At 59.0% G+C, this 15525-nt stretch overlaps 1 protein-coding gene across 1 annotated transcript in view; it reads right to left on the bottom strand.

The window, feature by feature from the left end:
* Positions 1-6534: 6534 nt before the first annotated feature.
* AMHR2 (anti-Mullerian hormone receptor type 2) overlaps positions 6535-15525 on the bottom strand; it is a 10848-nt gene continuing 1857 nt past the window's right edge. The window contains exons 4-11 of the mRNA XM_024218250.2: positions 13221-13307; positions 11536-11675; positions 10092-10319; positions 9568-9682; positions 8909-9069; positions 8273-8420; positions 6972-7108; positions 6535-6663 (exon numbers count right to left, since the gene is read on the bottom strand). Coding sequence (XP_024074018.2) covers positions 6535-6663; positions 6972-7108; positions 8273-8420; positions 8909-9069; positions 9568-9682; positions 10092-10319; positions 11536-11675; positions 13221-13307 — 1145 coding nt within the window. The remainder of the gene's footprint in view (positions 6664-6971; positions 7109-8272; positions 8421-8908; positions 9070-9567; positions 9683-10091; positions 10320-11535; positions 11676-13220; positions 13308-15525) is intronic.

The raw sequence follows: 15525 nt of genomic DNA on the forward strand, positions 1-15525 counted from the left end.
GGGGGGTGGGGGTCTAGTGGGTTAAAGCAGGGGCGGGCTGGGAATCTGGACTCCTCGGGCCTAGCCCCAGCTGCAGGAGGGAAGTGTGGCGTAGTGGTTAGGGAGGGGGATTGGGCATCAGGACTGCTGGGTTTTCTTCCTGGCTCTAGGAGAAGCGTGGTCTGGTATTTGGAGAAGGAGACTGGGGGGTACTAGACTCCTCTGTTCGATTCTGGGCTTTGTACAGGAGTGTAGTTCACTGGTCAGACTCAGGGAGCAACATCCAGAACTGATTGGCTGTGTCTCGTCAGCTATCTGTGCCTCAGTTTCCCCACCTGGAAAACAGGGATAACAACCCCAACCCACATTGTGGGGGAGGAGGTGGCTTGTGAGGCTTAATTCACTAATGCTTGGGAAGTGCTTTGAGATCCTCAGATGAGAGGTGGCAAAGAAACATTCTGGCTGTTCAGTCTCACACCATTGAAATCCACGGCACTGAATGCTCTTTTGAGAGGCAGAGAAAGCACTAGGAAGGATGGTCCAGTGGGTAGGGCACCAGCCTGGAGACCTGGGATAATGCATCATCCACATTTGTCCTGGGTGACCTGGGGCAAGTCATAGAGTCTATCCTGTGCCTCAGTTTCCCCACCTGTAAATGGGGCTCATACCTCATGGGTAGGTGAAGATAAAATCTGCTAATAAGTGTAAAGCAGCCAGGTATTATGGTGATGGATATATAAGCACTGGATAGAGAAACAGCAAGGCAGTGACCTTTCCTAGGTAGATCCTCAACTTTGTGTTCATCAGATCTAAAGTGCCCAAAGGCTGCCTGGTGGCTCTCAGATGCAGGAGCGAATTCAGAGGGGATCAAGCAGAGCTTCAAGTGACCTGAAAAAAGTGGGAGTCTATCATCATCTGGGAGCAAGAGCTTTTGTAAGACAGACCTTAGGGTGTGCCCCTCAGAGCCTGCCCCCAAACACACATGCTTTAAGATGTGGGGATCAGGGCCTGTTCCCAAGAGATTAGTCAGTGCCAAGCTGGCGAGTGGGGGGTGGGTGGTGTCTGAAGGGCACAGGCCCTGTCCTGGAGCCCGGCCAAGTTAGAGCACTGCGTGTTTACCACAGCTCTGATGACATTGCATGAAAGCAAAGCTCACCTGACAGCAGCGCCAAGGTCAGTGAGATCCTGGCTGCACTCAAAGGATAGTGTCCCTAGGGAGCACTGCCCAGTGTATGAGGCAATGGAACTACATGTGGGGAAAGGGACTTGGGGCTGGGGAATCTCTTGGGAAAACTGGCAAAGTTTTATTGGGTTGTTTTCTAGTCGATACAGCAGAAGATTGGAGCCAGGACTCCTGGGTTCTAGCCCTGGCTCCGGGAGGGGAGTGGGATATAATGGTTAGAGCAGGTGGGGCTAGGAGCCAGGCCTCCTGGGTTCTGGTCCCCCTTCTGGGAGGGGAGTGGGCTCCAGCAGGTAGGGATGGAAGGCAGGACACAGCTGTAATGAATAGAATGGATCTTGTTCTCGCTGCTTAGTTCCATGATATGGGACCATCCTAAATCCTGGCCTGGATTTGGCTGCCGTGGAAGGGAATGCTGCGTACAGGACAGGCTCTGGCACAACTGGTAACACTTGGGCATATACCTCGCTTACCCTGTGACTGAGTTTACTTCCCTGCGAAAATGGGGACAACACCCCTGACCTGGGACAAAGGGGGGATGCCTGAGATGTGCAAATATTAGTGACAGATAAAAGTCCTGCCCCAGAATCCCATGCCCTGGAGAAATCACTGGCTGGATTTCTCTTGGGATGAGATCTAGGAAGCTGCTTCAGCCCCAGGGTTTAAGAATCCCTCTGCAGGTTAGAATGAGTCTGGGGCAGCCTCGCACAGCAATAACTATGCCCCCCCACCCCCCATTTTAGATGCAAATCTCTGAAGTCCTTTGTGCTGAAGGGACATGTTGTTAAGTGTTATTATTCTGGGTTGCTGCTAAGGGCAAGAATCTGAGGCCCTACTGCACCAGATCACAGACCAATCATTAGAGGAGGAGACTGGGCACCAGGACTCTGGGGGTCTATTCCCTGCTCTGGAAGGCACTAGGGGCTCGCGGATAAAGCACCAGACTGGGCCTTGGGAGACCTGAGTGCTAGTTCTGGCTCTGCTGAGCAACTCACTTCGCCACTCCGTGCCTCAGTTTCCCTGTATGTGAAATGGGGCTAATGCGCCTGACCTCCTTTGTAAAACGCTTGGAGATCTCTGGGAGAAAAGCATGAGGCGGGGTGATTAGCAAGTGTCGGATCCTCTCCGCCCTGTTTAACCCCTGCTCCCAGGGACCCATCCAGCGCAGAGTCCTCCATCAGACCATTGGCTCTTCTCGCCCAGAATCCTCAGCTCCCTGCAGGCTCAGACCCGGGGGCCCATTGGCTATAAACCCAGTGTACATTTAAACCAAGACCCTACCAAAACAAAACCCTCCGCTGCCCACCCAGTTCTCCCCCGGGGGGTGGGGGGAATGAGCCATGTGTGACAGGTGGGAGTTGGACTGGAAGGTGCTCAGATGCTCCTGGGAGGAGAGCAGGATAAGAACCTGGGGGTTGCACAGGGATAGGTGCCCGGGTGTTTTTCTCTGGCCCCACTGGATCTGTCCAGCCCCATGCCTCTTGCTGTAGCAGCACCTTGGTCTCGGAGAGGGTGCAGAGAAGAGACACAAGAACGCCGACAGGGTTTGGAGACCTGCCTTATAGACTTGCCAGGAGCTCGGTCTATTTAGCTCAGCAAAGAGAAGGCTAAGGGGTGACTTGATCGCAGTCTGTCAGTACCTGCACTTGCTCGCGGGCTGGTCAGGTGAGCAGACAAAGGTCTAACAAGGTCCAAGGGTCGTGCGGGATTCTCCACCACGGGCAAGTTTTAAATCAAGAGTGGAGGGTTTTCTAACATCTTCAAACAGGATGTCAAGTATCAGAGGGGTAGCCGTGTTAGTCTGGATCTGTAAAAAGCAACAGAGTCCCGTGGCACCTTTAAGACTAACAGATGTATTGGAGCATAAGCTTTCGTGGGTGAATACCCACTTCGTCAGACGCATGTAATGGAAATTTCCAGAGGCAGGTATAAATATGCAGGCAAGAATCAGTCTGGAGATAACGAGGTTAGTTCAATCAGGGAGGGTGAGGTCCTCTGCTAGCAGTTAAGGTGTGAACACCAAGGGAGGAGAAACTCACCAAGGGAGGAGCATAAGCTTTCATGGGTATTCACCCACGAAAGTTTATGCTCCAATACATCTGTTAGTCTTAAAGGTGCCACAGGACTCTCCGTTACTTCAAACAGGATGTAATTCAGGGCCATTCTCTGGCCTTGTTATGCAGGTCAGATGAGACAATCACAGGCATCCCTTTGGGCCTTATAATCTATGCAAGAGGTCCCCAAACTGTGGGGCATGCCCCCCCAGCTCCTGGCCCCATGCCCGGCCCCGGCTTCTGGCCCCCCTTCTGGCCTTGGCAGCTTCTGGCCCTGGCCTCCTAGCAGCTCCATTCCCGGCCCCGGCCCTGTGGCTCTGTCCCCAGCCCCGCTCCTGGCCCCAGACCCACCCCCAGCTGCGGCCCCAGCCTCGGCCCCTGTCCACGTCGTCCTGCCCTGCAGCTGCGGCCCTGCTCCTGGACCTGGCTCTAGGGAGGCGGGGGTGGTGTTGGACAAGGGTAAGGGGGGGGCGTGACCCTCAAAAGTTTGGGGACCACTGATCTATGCATATCCTGCTGCAACAAATCAAACTAGCTCTGTACCCCTCATCCTTCAACATTCGGCGAGCTCACTCGCCAATGGCCCATCTACCCCACCTCCTCCCATACCAGATCACTCAGACCAGTCTGTACTGATGTATTACTCAGGCTTTATTTCCAGCCAGCCCCCTCGTACAAACGTTCAATGTCAAACTACCCCAGCAAGCAGCTCGTCTGCCCCGTCTGGGGCTCAGAGACGGCCTGGGCAGGGCTGCGTTGGTCCTCACATGTTCTTTCTGCAGGCTGAGCGCCCAACAGGATTCCCGATTCCCCCCACTCCGCGGAGCAGAACAAATTAAGGCTCTTTCACCAACCTTGGGGCGTGTGCGTGTCAATATCATGATCCCAGACGGGGGAGCTGGGGAACAGGGAGGCGATGGGAGATTCTCACGGTGGGTCAGGGGCAGATCTGGGAATGGGACCCAGGTGTCCTGGGCACTAGCCACAAGACCATTGTTTCCCCCTTTGTCCCAACCTTTCTCTCATCTATTGTATTCTCCCCTGATCCCCTCTTCCCCAAGAGCCAGGCTTCCCCTCTCTCCTTCCTCTGGACCCGCCACCTCCAGCGGCCCTCTCCTGTCACATCATGGGCACCCCCTGGGGGTGGAATGGGCTGGCCCCCTCTACCCTGCAAGGGAGCAGTGGAGGAGGGGGAGCCATGGTCATCCTAAGTCCTTTCTCGTAGCCAGGAGGAGGAGCTCAGCGGGACTGCAGCCCAGCTCCCAGAGTCACTGCAGCTGGTGCAGGGGCTAACATGGGACTGTCACTCCAGCTGAATGACACCTGGCAGGTGCCTGCGTCCCCCGGCCCCTCCCTGTCGAGAGGTGGCTGGCACAGAGCCCCGAGGATCAGCAAACCCTGGCATTGCACCATCGGCCTGCAGACAGAGGCAGCGCAGAGGCCTGGGAGCTGGGTTTTAGTCCTGGGTGGGTCCCTTCCCCCGCCCCCTCCATGCCTCAGTTTCCCCTGCTGTGAAATGAGGGAGATGGGGGATTTGTGAATGCAGAGTATTATCATAAACGCCAGGCTCCTGCTGAGCAAGATCCTTCCATAACCCACTCCCAGATGTAAGGAGAAAGGGCCAAGCCTTTAGTGCCCCACGGTCTCCTCGAGGAGTCACCTGACAGGTGGGACCATCGCAAGCCAGCTGGCGTTCCCAGGCCGTAGCCCAGTCTCGACCGACTCTAAGGTCTGTGAGGAATAGAAGAGTCAGAACCTGACCCCCCCCAATGCCACTATTTGTCCCCCCGCCCAGCTCCCCATGGCCAAGATCTGCACCCCCCATTAAAAGCTTTGAGGGACAGTGTGGGCTAGTGGATAGTGCACCGGACTAGGACTCAGGAGACCCAGCTTCTATTCCTGGCTCTGCTGGGTGACCTTTGGCAAGTCACTTTGCTGCTCAGTGCCTCAGTTTCCACTCACAAATATTGACTGTTATTGTGAGCTCTTTGGGGCAGGGAGCCGGGGGGTGGGGGCAAGTGGGGCAATTTGCCCTGGGCCCCACAGGGGCCCTGCGAGCCCTGGCCGAGAATCCCTTCCCTGGCTAGAGGTGCCTTTTTAATTTTTACTCACCCAGCGGCGCGCCGGGTCTTCGGCGGCATTTTGGCGGCGGGCCCTTCAGTGCTGCCAAAGACGCGGAGCGAGTGAAGGACCCGCTGCCGCCGCAGACTCGGCGCGCCGCCCGGTGAGTACAAGCGCCGCAGCGGGTGGCACCTTTTTTTATGTCTGCTCCCCTGCTTTGCCCCAGGGCCCCTGAATCCTCTGGGCGGCCCTGCAGGGAGCATTTGGTCCTGCTATCCACCGTGTAAACAACATAGCCCAGGCCCAGGACAGTGTGCATGTGTGTGCATGGAAGGTGTATACCTGTGTATGCCCATCAGTGGGTGTGTGGCTGAGGGCATATGCCCTGTGTGTGTATGTGTCTTGGGGGAGAGTGTGTGTCTGGTCTGTATGCCTATGGGGGGGAGGGAATAGAGGTGCATGCCATCTGTGTGGGGGGGAGGGTTAAGGAGATGCATGTCCATGAAGGGGATGGGGGGTAATTTAAGGGCTGCACACCCAGCCATCCGTGTGGGGCTGGCATATCTGTGTGGGACTGGCGTGACCACATGAGGGCTGTGCTCCTAGCCTGGGGGCAGATGGGGGGCATGGCCAAAGCACACTGCATTATGGGTATTCCCTGCCTCCCGGAGCCCCTGGGAGCAGAGTGTAAGTTAGAGCAGCCCTGAGGCTGCTCCGACACGAAGGGGTTGGGACTGATCCCAGAATACAGGGCACACAATTTATTGATCACAAGCAGCCAACCAAACAGAAATGGGGCTCGATCCCTTGATCTGGGGAACAAACCCATGGCCGCAACCATGCAGACATGGCTTCTGGCCAAGCCGCCTGCACCCCACTCACCCGCTGGATGCCGTGCGGCGTACACCCCTCCTGCCTGCCGGGGGGTATGGACAAGACCTGTGTCAGCTCCATAAAGGGCCAATCGGTTCACACTTGCGCTCAGGCAGCTCTGATCCCATCCAGCAGGGGGCAGCGGCAGGTTCGAATCCGGCCCAGGTGGGGGTGGTCGGCTGGGCAGCTTGAGGCCATGCAGCAGCAGGGCGCAGGCCAGCCGTGTTTATATACAGCGCCGGCAAAAGCTGGGGTGACACAGGCGTGGCACCATCCCTGCCCCCAGAGTTCCTCTCCCTCCGTCAGTGCCAATCCGAGGCCCAAGGAGCATTCCCAGGCACCGTGGGCTGGTGGGGGGTGAGAATGGGGGCAGCACCCCTTGCCAGCTCAGCACACCCCCGCCGGCAACTCGGCTCCCAGGGACTGGAGCCGCTGGCGGGCGCACTCGGCCGTCAGCCGGGCCTCGGGGTCGGGGTCCCAGCAGTCCTCCAGCAGCTCCCGCAGGCAGATGGAGACCTAGGGGAGAGGGGTCTCTCAGGGTGCAGGTGGCTCCGGACCCCAGGCTGGCTGAGGGGTCGCCCTGAGAGAGAACCTGCTGCAGCAGAGACAAGACCCTCCCCCCTACCCTGCTCACCTGTGGGGCTCAGGCCAGGGCTGTAAAGCCCCCAGGGAATATAATAAAATCTGGGGGGTCGCCAAAGGGTCTCACTACATAGATGTATTTACCGCTGGCCCTTTAAACCAACAGCAGAGCTAGCTGCGTCTTTCCTCCCCTCCACTGCTCCTTTATCCCTTGCCCCTAGTGTCCCCCCAAGCCCCTTTACCTGGCCTGTCCCCCTCCAGGAGTCGGGGATGGCTGGCCTCCTCCTCTCCTCCACGGCCAGTCTCCTCAGCTCCCCATACGTGGGATTGCTGCCCAGCTCCGCCTCGTAGGCCAGCTGGAAGGGAGGGACCCCGCAGTCTAGGGGAGGAGAGAGTGGGACAGGTGGGGGTCAAACAGCCGTGGCTTCCATCCAGCCCAGCCCCTAAGATGACCTGGGTACCAGCGACTGGCTCAGTGCGTGGGCGCGTGTCGCCCTCAAGTGGCCAGCAGAGCGGATAAAAGCCCAACTACTGCTGCTGGCTAATGGGGATTCCCCTTGGATCCAAGAGACCTGATTCTCGGCACACTCAGGCTGCACTGGCAGCACAGTGGGGATATGTGGCCCCCTGGGGAGTCTCCCCCCCCAGGCAGCAGGCTCCCCAGTTGGTGTGGGGCTGGCGTGACCACGTAAGGGCTCTGCTCCCAGCCCCAGTGCAGGGGGCAGAGCAGGGCATGGTCAAAGCACACTGCATTATGGGTATTCCCTGCCTCCCGGGGCCCATTGGAGCAGAGGGTTACAACAGCTCTGAGGCTGCTCCAACACCAGGGGTGTGGGACTGCGCCCAGAATACGGGGACCACAAACTTGTCCCTGCCCCCCCACAGCCCAGGAAGGGGGTAAATGAGAATCAGCCCCCCTGGATTTGGAGTGTATGGAGCTGCAACTCTGGCCCCAGGGCCCCCTCCCTCCTGGGCAGCTTGGCTCACTGCTCCTAGCAATCAGCCCGTAAGCAATACCCCTTTTCCCCTTCCCACGCCAGCCGGGGGCAGGCACCTCCCCAGGGGCTGAGCTCCCAGACACCTCCCCAGGGCAGGGACCACTGTGCAGCGCAGAAGGTCCAGTGCCAGGTGAGGATGTGTGTGGGGGGGTGAGAATTTGCGTGTTATTTCTCCAAACCTCCACCAGGTGGCAGCCTTTCCAGCACTTTATTTGTCTGTGCTGCCACCAGGGAGTGGGGGAGGCTCTTGATTTGATAGTGCGGGGGGGGGGGGGACAGAAGGGGGGGGAGAAATTCTTGGCAGGGAGGGGGGGAGTTGAGGCTTTCTAGGGACGGGGGCTGCATACAGCAGCACGGCCATGGCTGGGGGAGGTGGGCTGAGCAATGGTTAAGCTGGGGGGCATGAGGAGCCATGGGGTGCAGAAAGGGACCAGTGCAGGCAGGACAGAGGCCTGGGGGATGGGCTCCAAGCCCGGATCCTGCCTGGCACGGCCTAGCTGGGGTCCAGGGGGTCACGTCCAGCGCCGAGCCCTACAGCCGCTCACCTGGGGAGAGCCCCGAGCATCTCGACAGGATCTCCCAGAGCACCAGGGCCAGGGAGTAGATGTCAGCCTGCTTCAGCGCGCGGCCCCAGACCTGCAGGTCCAGGCTGTCATCCAGGATCTCGGGGGCCATGTACCGCTGGGTCCCTGCCTGGGATCAGGCAGGCAGGTCAGTGCCAGCCGCCGACCACCAGCCGTTCACGTGCCACGCGAGGGTGAGCTTGCCCGTGCTAGTGCAACCGTCTGCACGTGCCAGGGCTGAGGTTCCCATGCGTGTACCTGTGAACGGGGCTGATTCATACCAAATGGGGCTCCCAGCCTCCCCCCAAACAGCCTCCTTTCCAGGGGCTCCCCTACCTCACCCCCCCACCTCAATGCTCAATCACGTTCTGATCACACACATCCCCCCGTGCGCTCATATACCGGGGAGCTCAGACTCCCCCAGCCTCCACCCTCGCCCCCCCCCCCATTAAAACTTCCCCTCTCTGCCCTAGATGTGTGTGTGGGGGGTATCACGGACACACACACTCCCAGCTCTCCAGCTGGACCCACCGCCTAGATCTCTGAGCCTTGAGCACAAGTGCTGCTGCACACACTCACACACGCGCACACACACACACACACACACGCAGTTCCTACCTTCCTGACAGCAGCTTCCATGCGGCCGCCGCCCCATTGCTCCAGGCACGCGGGCAGCGCCGTGGCCAGGCCGAAGTCGCCGATGGCGCAGCTCTGGTCCTCCCGCACCAGCACGTTCTGGCTGCTCAGGTCCCGGTGTGCCACGCTGGGTTTGTGCAGGCCTGGCACCGAGGAGACATGGGTTAGGAAGGGTCCAGCTGTGTGGGGGGGGGGGGGGGGGGGCCACTGTGCCTCTCAATGCCACCAGAGGGCAAGAAGGGCCGAATCCTGGCCCCCCCACCCTACCCCCGGGATAGGCACGGAGAACGGGACATTGCAGAGACCGCACCAGCTCGGCTCATGGGCCTGGTGCACTGGACAGGCTGGTGGGGGCATGGGGAACCCTTGGCTGTGATTGGCTAGTGGAGGGGAGGACTGATGGGCCATGTGTCCTATCCCCACCTCCCAGCTCCTGTGCTCCCCCTTGAGGATGGGCGAACTCGCCACGCCGAGGCGGTGAGTGGGGCGAACTCGCCACATTGCGGCCGGCTGGGCACCAGGAGTGGGGGATAGGGGGCTCGCAGCTGTGTCCGCAGCCATGGGGCTCGGGCAGGGCAAGGCGTTGCCCCAGGGGCCTGCTGCTCCCCCCGCAGGGCTCCGGGAGCCAGGGAGGCTCTTACCGTTGTGCCAGAGCTCCTCGTGCAGGAAGGCCAGCCCCCGGGCCAGCGACAGGGCCAGTCTGATGGTGGCGTCCCAGGTGCTGACGTGCTGGCTCAGGAAGTGTCTCAGGGAACCCTGCGGGCAGACAGAGCCCGGCTCAGTCGGACCCCAGGCCAGAATCACAGGGGCCCGTCAGATGCAGCCCTGACCCCGTGCAGTCTGCTCACCAGGACCCCGTTCAGTCTGGCCGTGAAACTCCAAGTGGGGAGGGGGGTCCCGGTCCTTCCCCTGGCTGGATCCATCCCCCTGATGGGGAGCGATGGGATGAGTCCCCGGCTGGACCCATCCCCCATCAGGAAGAGTTTTCTGAATACACTAAATTCTTTCTCTCCATATCTGAGAACAGGCAGAATCCCGGAGCAAAATCTCCTCCTTGCCCGTGCACAGGCACTCAATCCCCACGCAGTTCTGCACATGCCCAGCAGAGGGCAGTGGCATCCCCCACCCCCCCATGCCCAGGGCTGGCTGCGGGGTGAGCACTTACCGCTGGGTAGAGCTGCAGCACCAACAGGCTCCCTTGTTCCCCGCGCACCCCTCCTCGCCCAGCCGCCAGGAGCCGGGCCACGTTGTCGTGGTTCATCAGGGGCAGGCTGTGCACGGACCACTCGGCTGCAAAGTGCTGGGAGCAGGCGTCGGGGAAGGCCTTGATTGCGACGGGCGTCTGGTGCAGGGTGCCCTGCCACACCACGGAGAAGCGCCCATCCTGGAGCACCTGCGGGGGACAAAGACAGCTAGGGTGACACTCTGAACTGCCTCCGGGCTGCCCTGGCACCGGGGTTGGGCAAGGGCAACCTCTCAGCTCCCTGGGATGTAGAGGGGAGCACAGAACCTAGCCGTATCCTAGGTAGGGCACTGCTGCAGGGAAGCTCACAGCGCTACTGTCCCAGCTGGGCACTGCTGCGGGGAAGCTCGCAGCGCTGTGGAGTCCATGGCTGGGCACTGGTGCAGGGATGCTTAGCAGGGTGGATAAAATTTATTTTATTTTGTTTAACTCCCATGGGAGTTAGGTTCCTAACCTTTGAAAATACCTGTAGGCACCTATTAGCATCTTTAGGTGCCTAAATACCTTTGAAAGTCTCCAGAGTGACCAGAAACAATCCCTCAATTCACTAACGACAGATCATTCTCCCACTGTTGAATAAGCCAGTTAGTTTTGAATGCAAAATACGTTTGGATAAACTTACGGTTTGGGCCCCTTACGTATCCAGGGCATTTAAGGAGTTTTATTTCACTAATCAAAACCTTTTCAAATGCTGGTTTTGTGCATTTTTACTGGAATGCCAATTTCCATCCAGATGCAGCTTGAGACAAATCACAAGCGAACAATCATCTGTTAGCAAATGAGAAACGTGTCCTTGGCCGTTTCCAAACATAATCCAAACGGGCAAAATTAAGATTCTCACTAAATAAATGCTAAGCTACATAACTGCTTAAATAAATGTGTATAGATATAATGCGTCCTCCGGGTAGCAAAGAGAAGGACCAAATTTAGAGAACAGGCTATATTTAGTAGCGAATCGACATGGTTGAATGGTTACCCACCAACCAGAACGAACCGTTAGGAAAAGAACTAAAAAATACAAATGCAAAACGCAATTAAAATCAGTGACTTAAGTCAAGGTTTCCTGCTTGGTGATTTAAATCAAGATTAAAATCCGTGCTTTGAATCAGTCCACCCTGAAGCTTGCAGCAGTGGAAATCCTGCCTGGCACTGCCCCAGGGAAGCTCGCAGCTCTGGCACTGCCAGCACAAACACCTGCTTGCATGGGCCAAGACTGATCCGCCTCCTCCCGCAGCTCAACGGGGACATGCCAGGTGACGCTTGCTGTCCCCCCTGCAGAACCAGGCTGCAACCCACACGGACAGAGGCGAGACCGAGGCAAAGGCCAGTCCGTGCTGTCAGCCCCAACGCAGCCACCAAGCGAGACCTGGAGGAACTGGAGCGCTGGCAGCTCCTGGCTGGGGAGTTCCCTCTCACGGCTGGAATGGGGGTCTATGGTGACTTTGGTCATCTCGCCGTTCTCCTCCTGGCACAGCAGCACTGCACAGACCTTCACCCTTCTCAGCACTGCGGAGAGAAAGCGAGAGAGATTCCCCCTGCAGTAACACAGGGGACTGGGCCGAACGCCCAACCACGGTGCAGTGCCCTGGGACTACCACACAGAGCTGCAGGGCCCACGGGCTGCTCAGCATAAACCACCGGGGTGGGGTGGGGTGGCGTGAGAGAGAACGTGTGTGGGTTTGTCACCAATCAACCCACGGCGTGTGTGTGTATATAGACAGTCAGACAGACAGGGTGAGTCATACACTAACCCAGTATGTGTGTGTGTGTGTGTAGAGTGAGAGAGACAGACTGTGTGTGTACAGACAGACAGACAGTGTATACACAGATAGTGTGGGTGTGTATGTATGCGTGAGTCAGACACAAATGCAGAGTGAGTGTGTGTGTGTGGAGAGAGAGAGAGAGAGAGAGAGACAGATGGTTTGTGCATAGATAGACAGTGTGGGTGTGCATATTTGTGTGTCATACACCAACTCAGTTTGTATGTGTGTATATAGAGAGACAAACAGACTGTGTGTTTAGAGAGAGACAGACTGTGTATACAGACATCCAGACTCTGAGTGTGTGTGCATGTGTGTGTGTATAGAGAGAGAGACGGACAGACGATGTGGTGTGTGGAGACAGACTGTGTAGACAGACAGACAGACAAACTGTGTGGGTGTGTGCATGTATGTGTGAATCGTACACCAACCCAGTTTGTGTGCGTATAGAGAGACAAACAGACCGTGTGTGTGTGTAGAGAGAGACAGACTGTGTGTGTCGACAGACCCTCTGTGTGTGTGTGTGTGTGTGTGTAGAGAGACAGCCTGTGAATACGGAGAAACCACGTGTGTGTGTGTAGAGAGAGACAGACTGTGTGTGTTGACAGACCGTGTGTGTGTGTGTGTGTGTGTGTGTGTGTGTAGAGAGAGACAGCCTATGAATACGGACAGACCACATGTCTGTGTGTGTAGAGAGAGACAGACTGTGTGTGTTGACAGACCCTGTCTGTGTGTGTTGACAGACCCTGTCTGTGTGTGTGAATCGTACACCAACCCAGTGTGTGTGTGTCAGGCTGTGCGTGTACCTGCGTGTGAGGCAGAGGCAGGGACTGAGGGGAGAGGGACAGGGAGTCTAATAAATACTAAGAACCCCCCCAGCACCCCAAGCCCTGTGATTTTAACAGGCTGCTTGAGCTGAAGGGGGTTCCCCGCTGGGGCTATCGGCGTTGGGCCTTGGACAGAATTCCGGCTGCGCCCACTAGAGGGCAACCTGGGTCCAGACTGGCGCAGCAGCCCTGATGCTGCCTCCAGCAGAGGGCAGCGGCGTCCAGGGGCAATTAACTGGTTTCGTGCCCCTGGCCAGGGCGCCCCCTGCTGGCTGGGACCAGGGACCACAGCCACATTACAGAGCCGCTCCTTCCCTCACACGACTGGGGCTTGTGCTAATGGGGCCCAGGTTCCATGGCTGGGACGACCAGGAGACCCGTGATGGGGCACAGGGGGTGACATCTCAAACCCCATATTCCCCGCTGGGCCGAGTGCCTGGAGGAGCCGGGCGGGGAGGCCATACCTAGGAAGGCCAGACAGCTGAGGAAGAACAGCAGCGAGCAGGCCACGGCGATCCAGGTGATGCCCGTCAGAGCAGACCCAGCCGAGGCTGCGGACAAGGCGGGGGGGGGGAGGCCGAACTGAGGACTCAGCCCCAGACACGGCCCGGGATCAGATGAAAAGGACGCCCAGGATACTGCTCCCGCTGGGGCGTTGGGATCCAGCCGTCGCCTGGCTGCTCCCTCGGGTGCGCCCCCCGGCACCAGGCCCTCCCCCGCGCTAAATGACCTGAGCAACAGCGCTCCCAGCCACTCCCTGGGGGCACCGTTCCTGGCTGGATCTGTCCCCCTCCCCCCCCCCCGTCAGGGAACGGGGGCCCCAAAGCCCGTCCCCTGGGGGGGCAATTCCTCACCTGGATGCGGCGTGTCGGGGTGCCCACCACTCCCAATGTTCAGCCTAAGTGACCCTTTTCTTAATCAGCTCCCATGACCCCCCCCACCCCGTCTCCTCGGGGCCCAGTGGCCACCTCTCCCAAGTAGCCACTAGCCAGCCCCCTCCTGGAGCAGAGAGGCTGAGGAACCGGACGGGGGCTGCCGGAGCCCCTCACATCTGGCCCTCGCTCCCCGTCCCGCCCACGGGATGCTCCTCTGCTCGAGTTTTAATTAAACTCCAGGAGAAAGGACGGCTTCCCCCCCCCACACACACTTCTGTCAGCTGCCAACATTCCTGTATCCTCCCTATGCTGCAGCCCATCAAAGCCGGTAGGGTGGGGAGCTGGGTCGCGGCACTACAAAGCTAGGTGGGGGGGACCCAAGCCAGCCCCAGGAGCAGGGCAGTCAGATCCTGGCCTGGCCAATTCCAGCTCGGCATCCTTACTGGCAGATGCCAAGATAGTCCCCTTGCAGGGAGTGGAGTCTAGTGGTCAGAGTAGGGGGCTGGGAGTCAGGACTCCTGGGTTCTATTCTTAGCTTGGGGAAGGGAGTTGGGTCTAGTGGTTAGTGCAGGGGAGCTGCATCTCGGGGCAAGGCACAGGGGGCTCGTCCCGTCCCTTTCTCTCCAGCCCACAAAGTGGGTCTGCGGCTAAGTGCTTCCTCCTGCTGCAGGAATGAATGAACCGGAGATGAGAGGGAAGCAGCAGGATGGAGGGGTGCAGGGAGAGCTGAGGGAATTACCCCTCCTTTGCTGCACTGTGCCACCCTCCACTGCCCCTTTGCCCCCGCTGCGCCTTGCTGCCCTGTGCTGGGGGATGGGGCTCCAGAGGTCCCCGACCCCCGTTCCGCTCACAGCCCCCGCCCCGAGATCTAACATACTGGAATCAGACTGGCCCTGGCTACAGCATCAAAGACCTCAGGGGCCAGAGCTCGTTCGCTGATCTCTTCCCTGCCCCAGGCGCTCTCACTGGGGAGCCAGGCAGAGGCTCGGCCAGGGGTCCAGCACGGGGCCCTCGTGCCTGATCAGGGCAAACCTAGGCCAGGAGCCCACACCAGGGGGTCAGGGTTTGGCACCGTAGGAGCAGCCCATGGGGTGCCACTCAGGGCACAGCCCCCCTCCCTGTGCTGAGCCCTCTGGGTCAGCCCCGGCTCTGGGATAGAGTAAGAATCAGGATTTGAACCCCTACTCCCCGGCTTTAACTACTATACACCACTCCCACCCGAGCTGGGCATAGAACCCAGGAGTCCTGGCTCCCCATCCCCCGGCTCTAACTCACTAAACCACACTCCTCCCCCAAACTGGGTACAGAACCCAGGCATCCTGGCTCCCCACACTAGACCCCACTCCCCACAGAAAGTCCAGCAGCCCCACGTGGCAGCTGCTCGGCGGGACGCGATGTGGGCAGCAGCGCTGGGTCAGACCTGGTCCCGCCGCCCCAGCCCGGTCCCGTGTGAGTGCCGGGTTCCCCTGCCTCCCAGCTGCTTATCAGGGTGACTCAGAGCTCTGGCGCTCGCACTCCCCTGCCTGGCTCGCCTCCCCAAGGTCTGTGGGGCAGCGTCCAGGCCAGAGCATCCAGATAGCCAGGGTCTCCCCCAGGACTGCGCACCTGCTGGGGGGCGGGGAGAGGAGAGCCCGGCCTTCATGGGTCGGGGGGGGGGTTACACACTGACTGCCCCATGCTAAGCAGGGTCCTTCTCCCAGCCTGGGGTGGGGGGGAGTTTGCAGATGGGATGCACAGAGGAGACTGGGATGGGGACACTTTGGGGAGGGGAGCAGAGCCAGACATGGGGGGGGCAAAAGGGGATGCATGGGACAGACATGACAGGAAGGGCCAGGGCAATTATTTATGCTTTATCTTGTGTCTGGCTCAATTTCTTTTCAACACGTCCCCCCCC

Source organism: Terrapene carolina, unplaced genomic scaffold (genome assembly GCF_002925995.2).
Source record: "Terrapene carolina triunguis isolate 2854851 unplaced genomic scaffold, T_m_triunguis-2.0 Scaffold836, whole genome shotgun sequence".
In the NCBI taxonomy this organism is placed as follows: domain Eukaryota; kingdom Metazoa; phylum Chordata; order Testudines; family Emydidae; genus Terrapene; species Terrapene triunguis.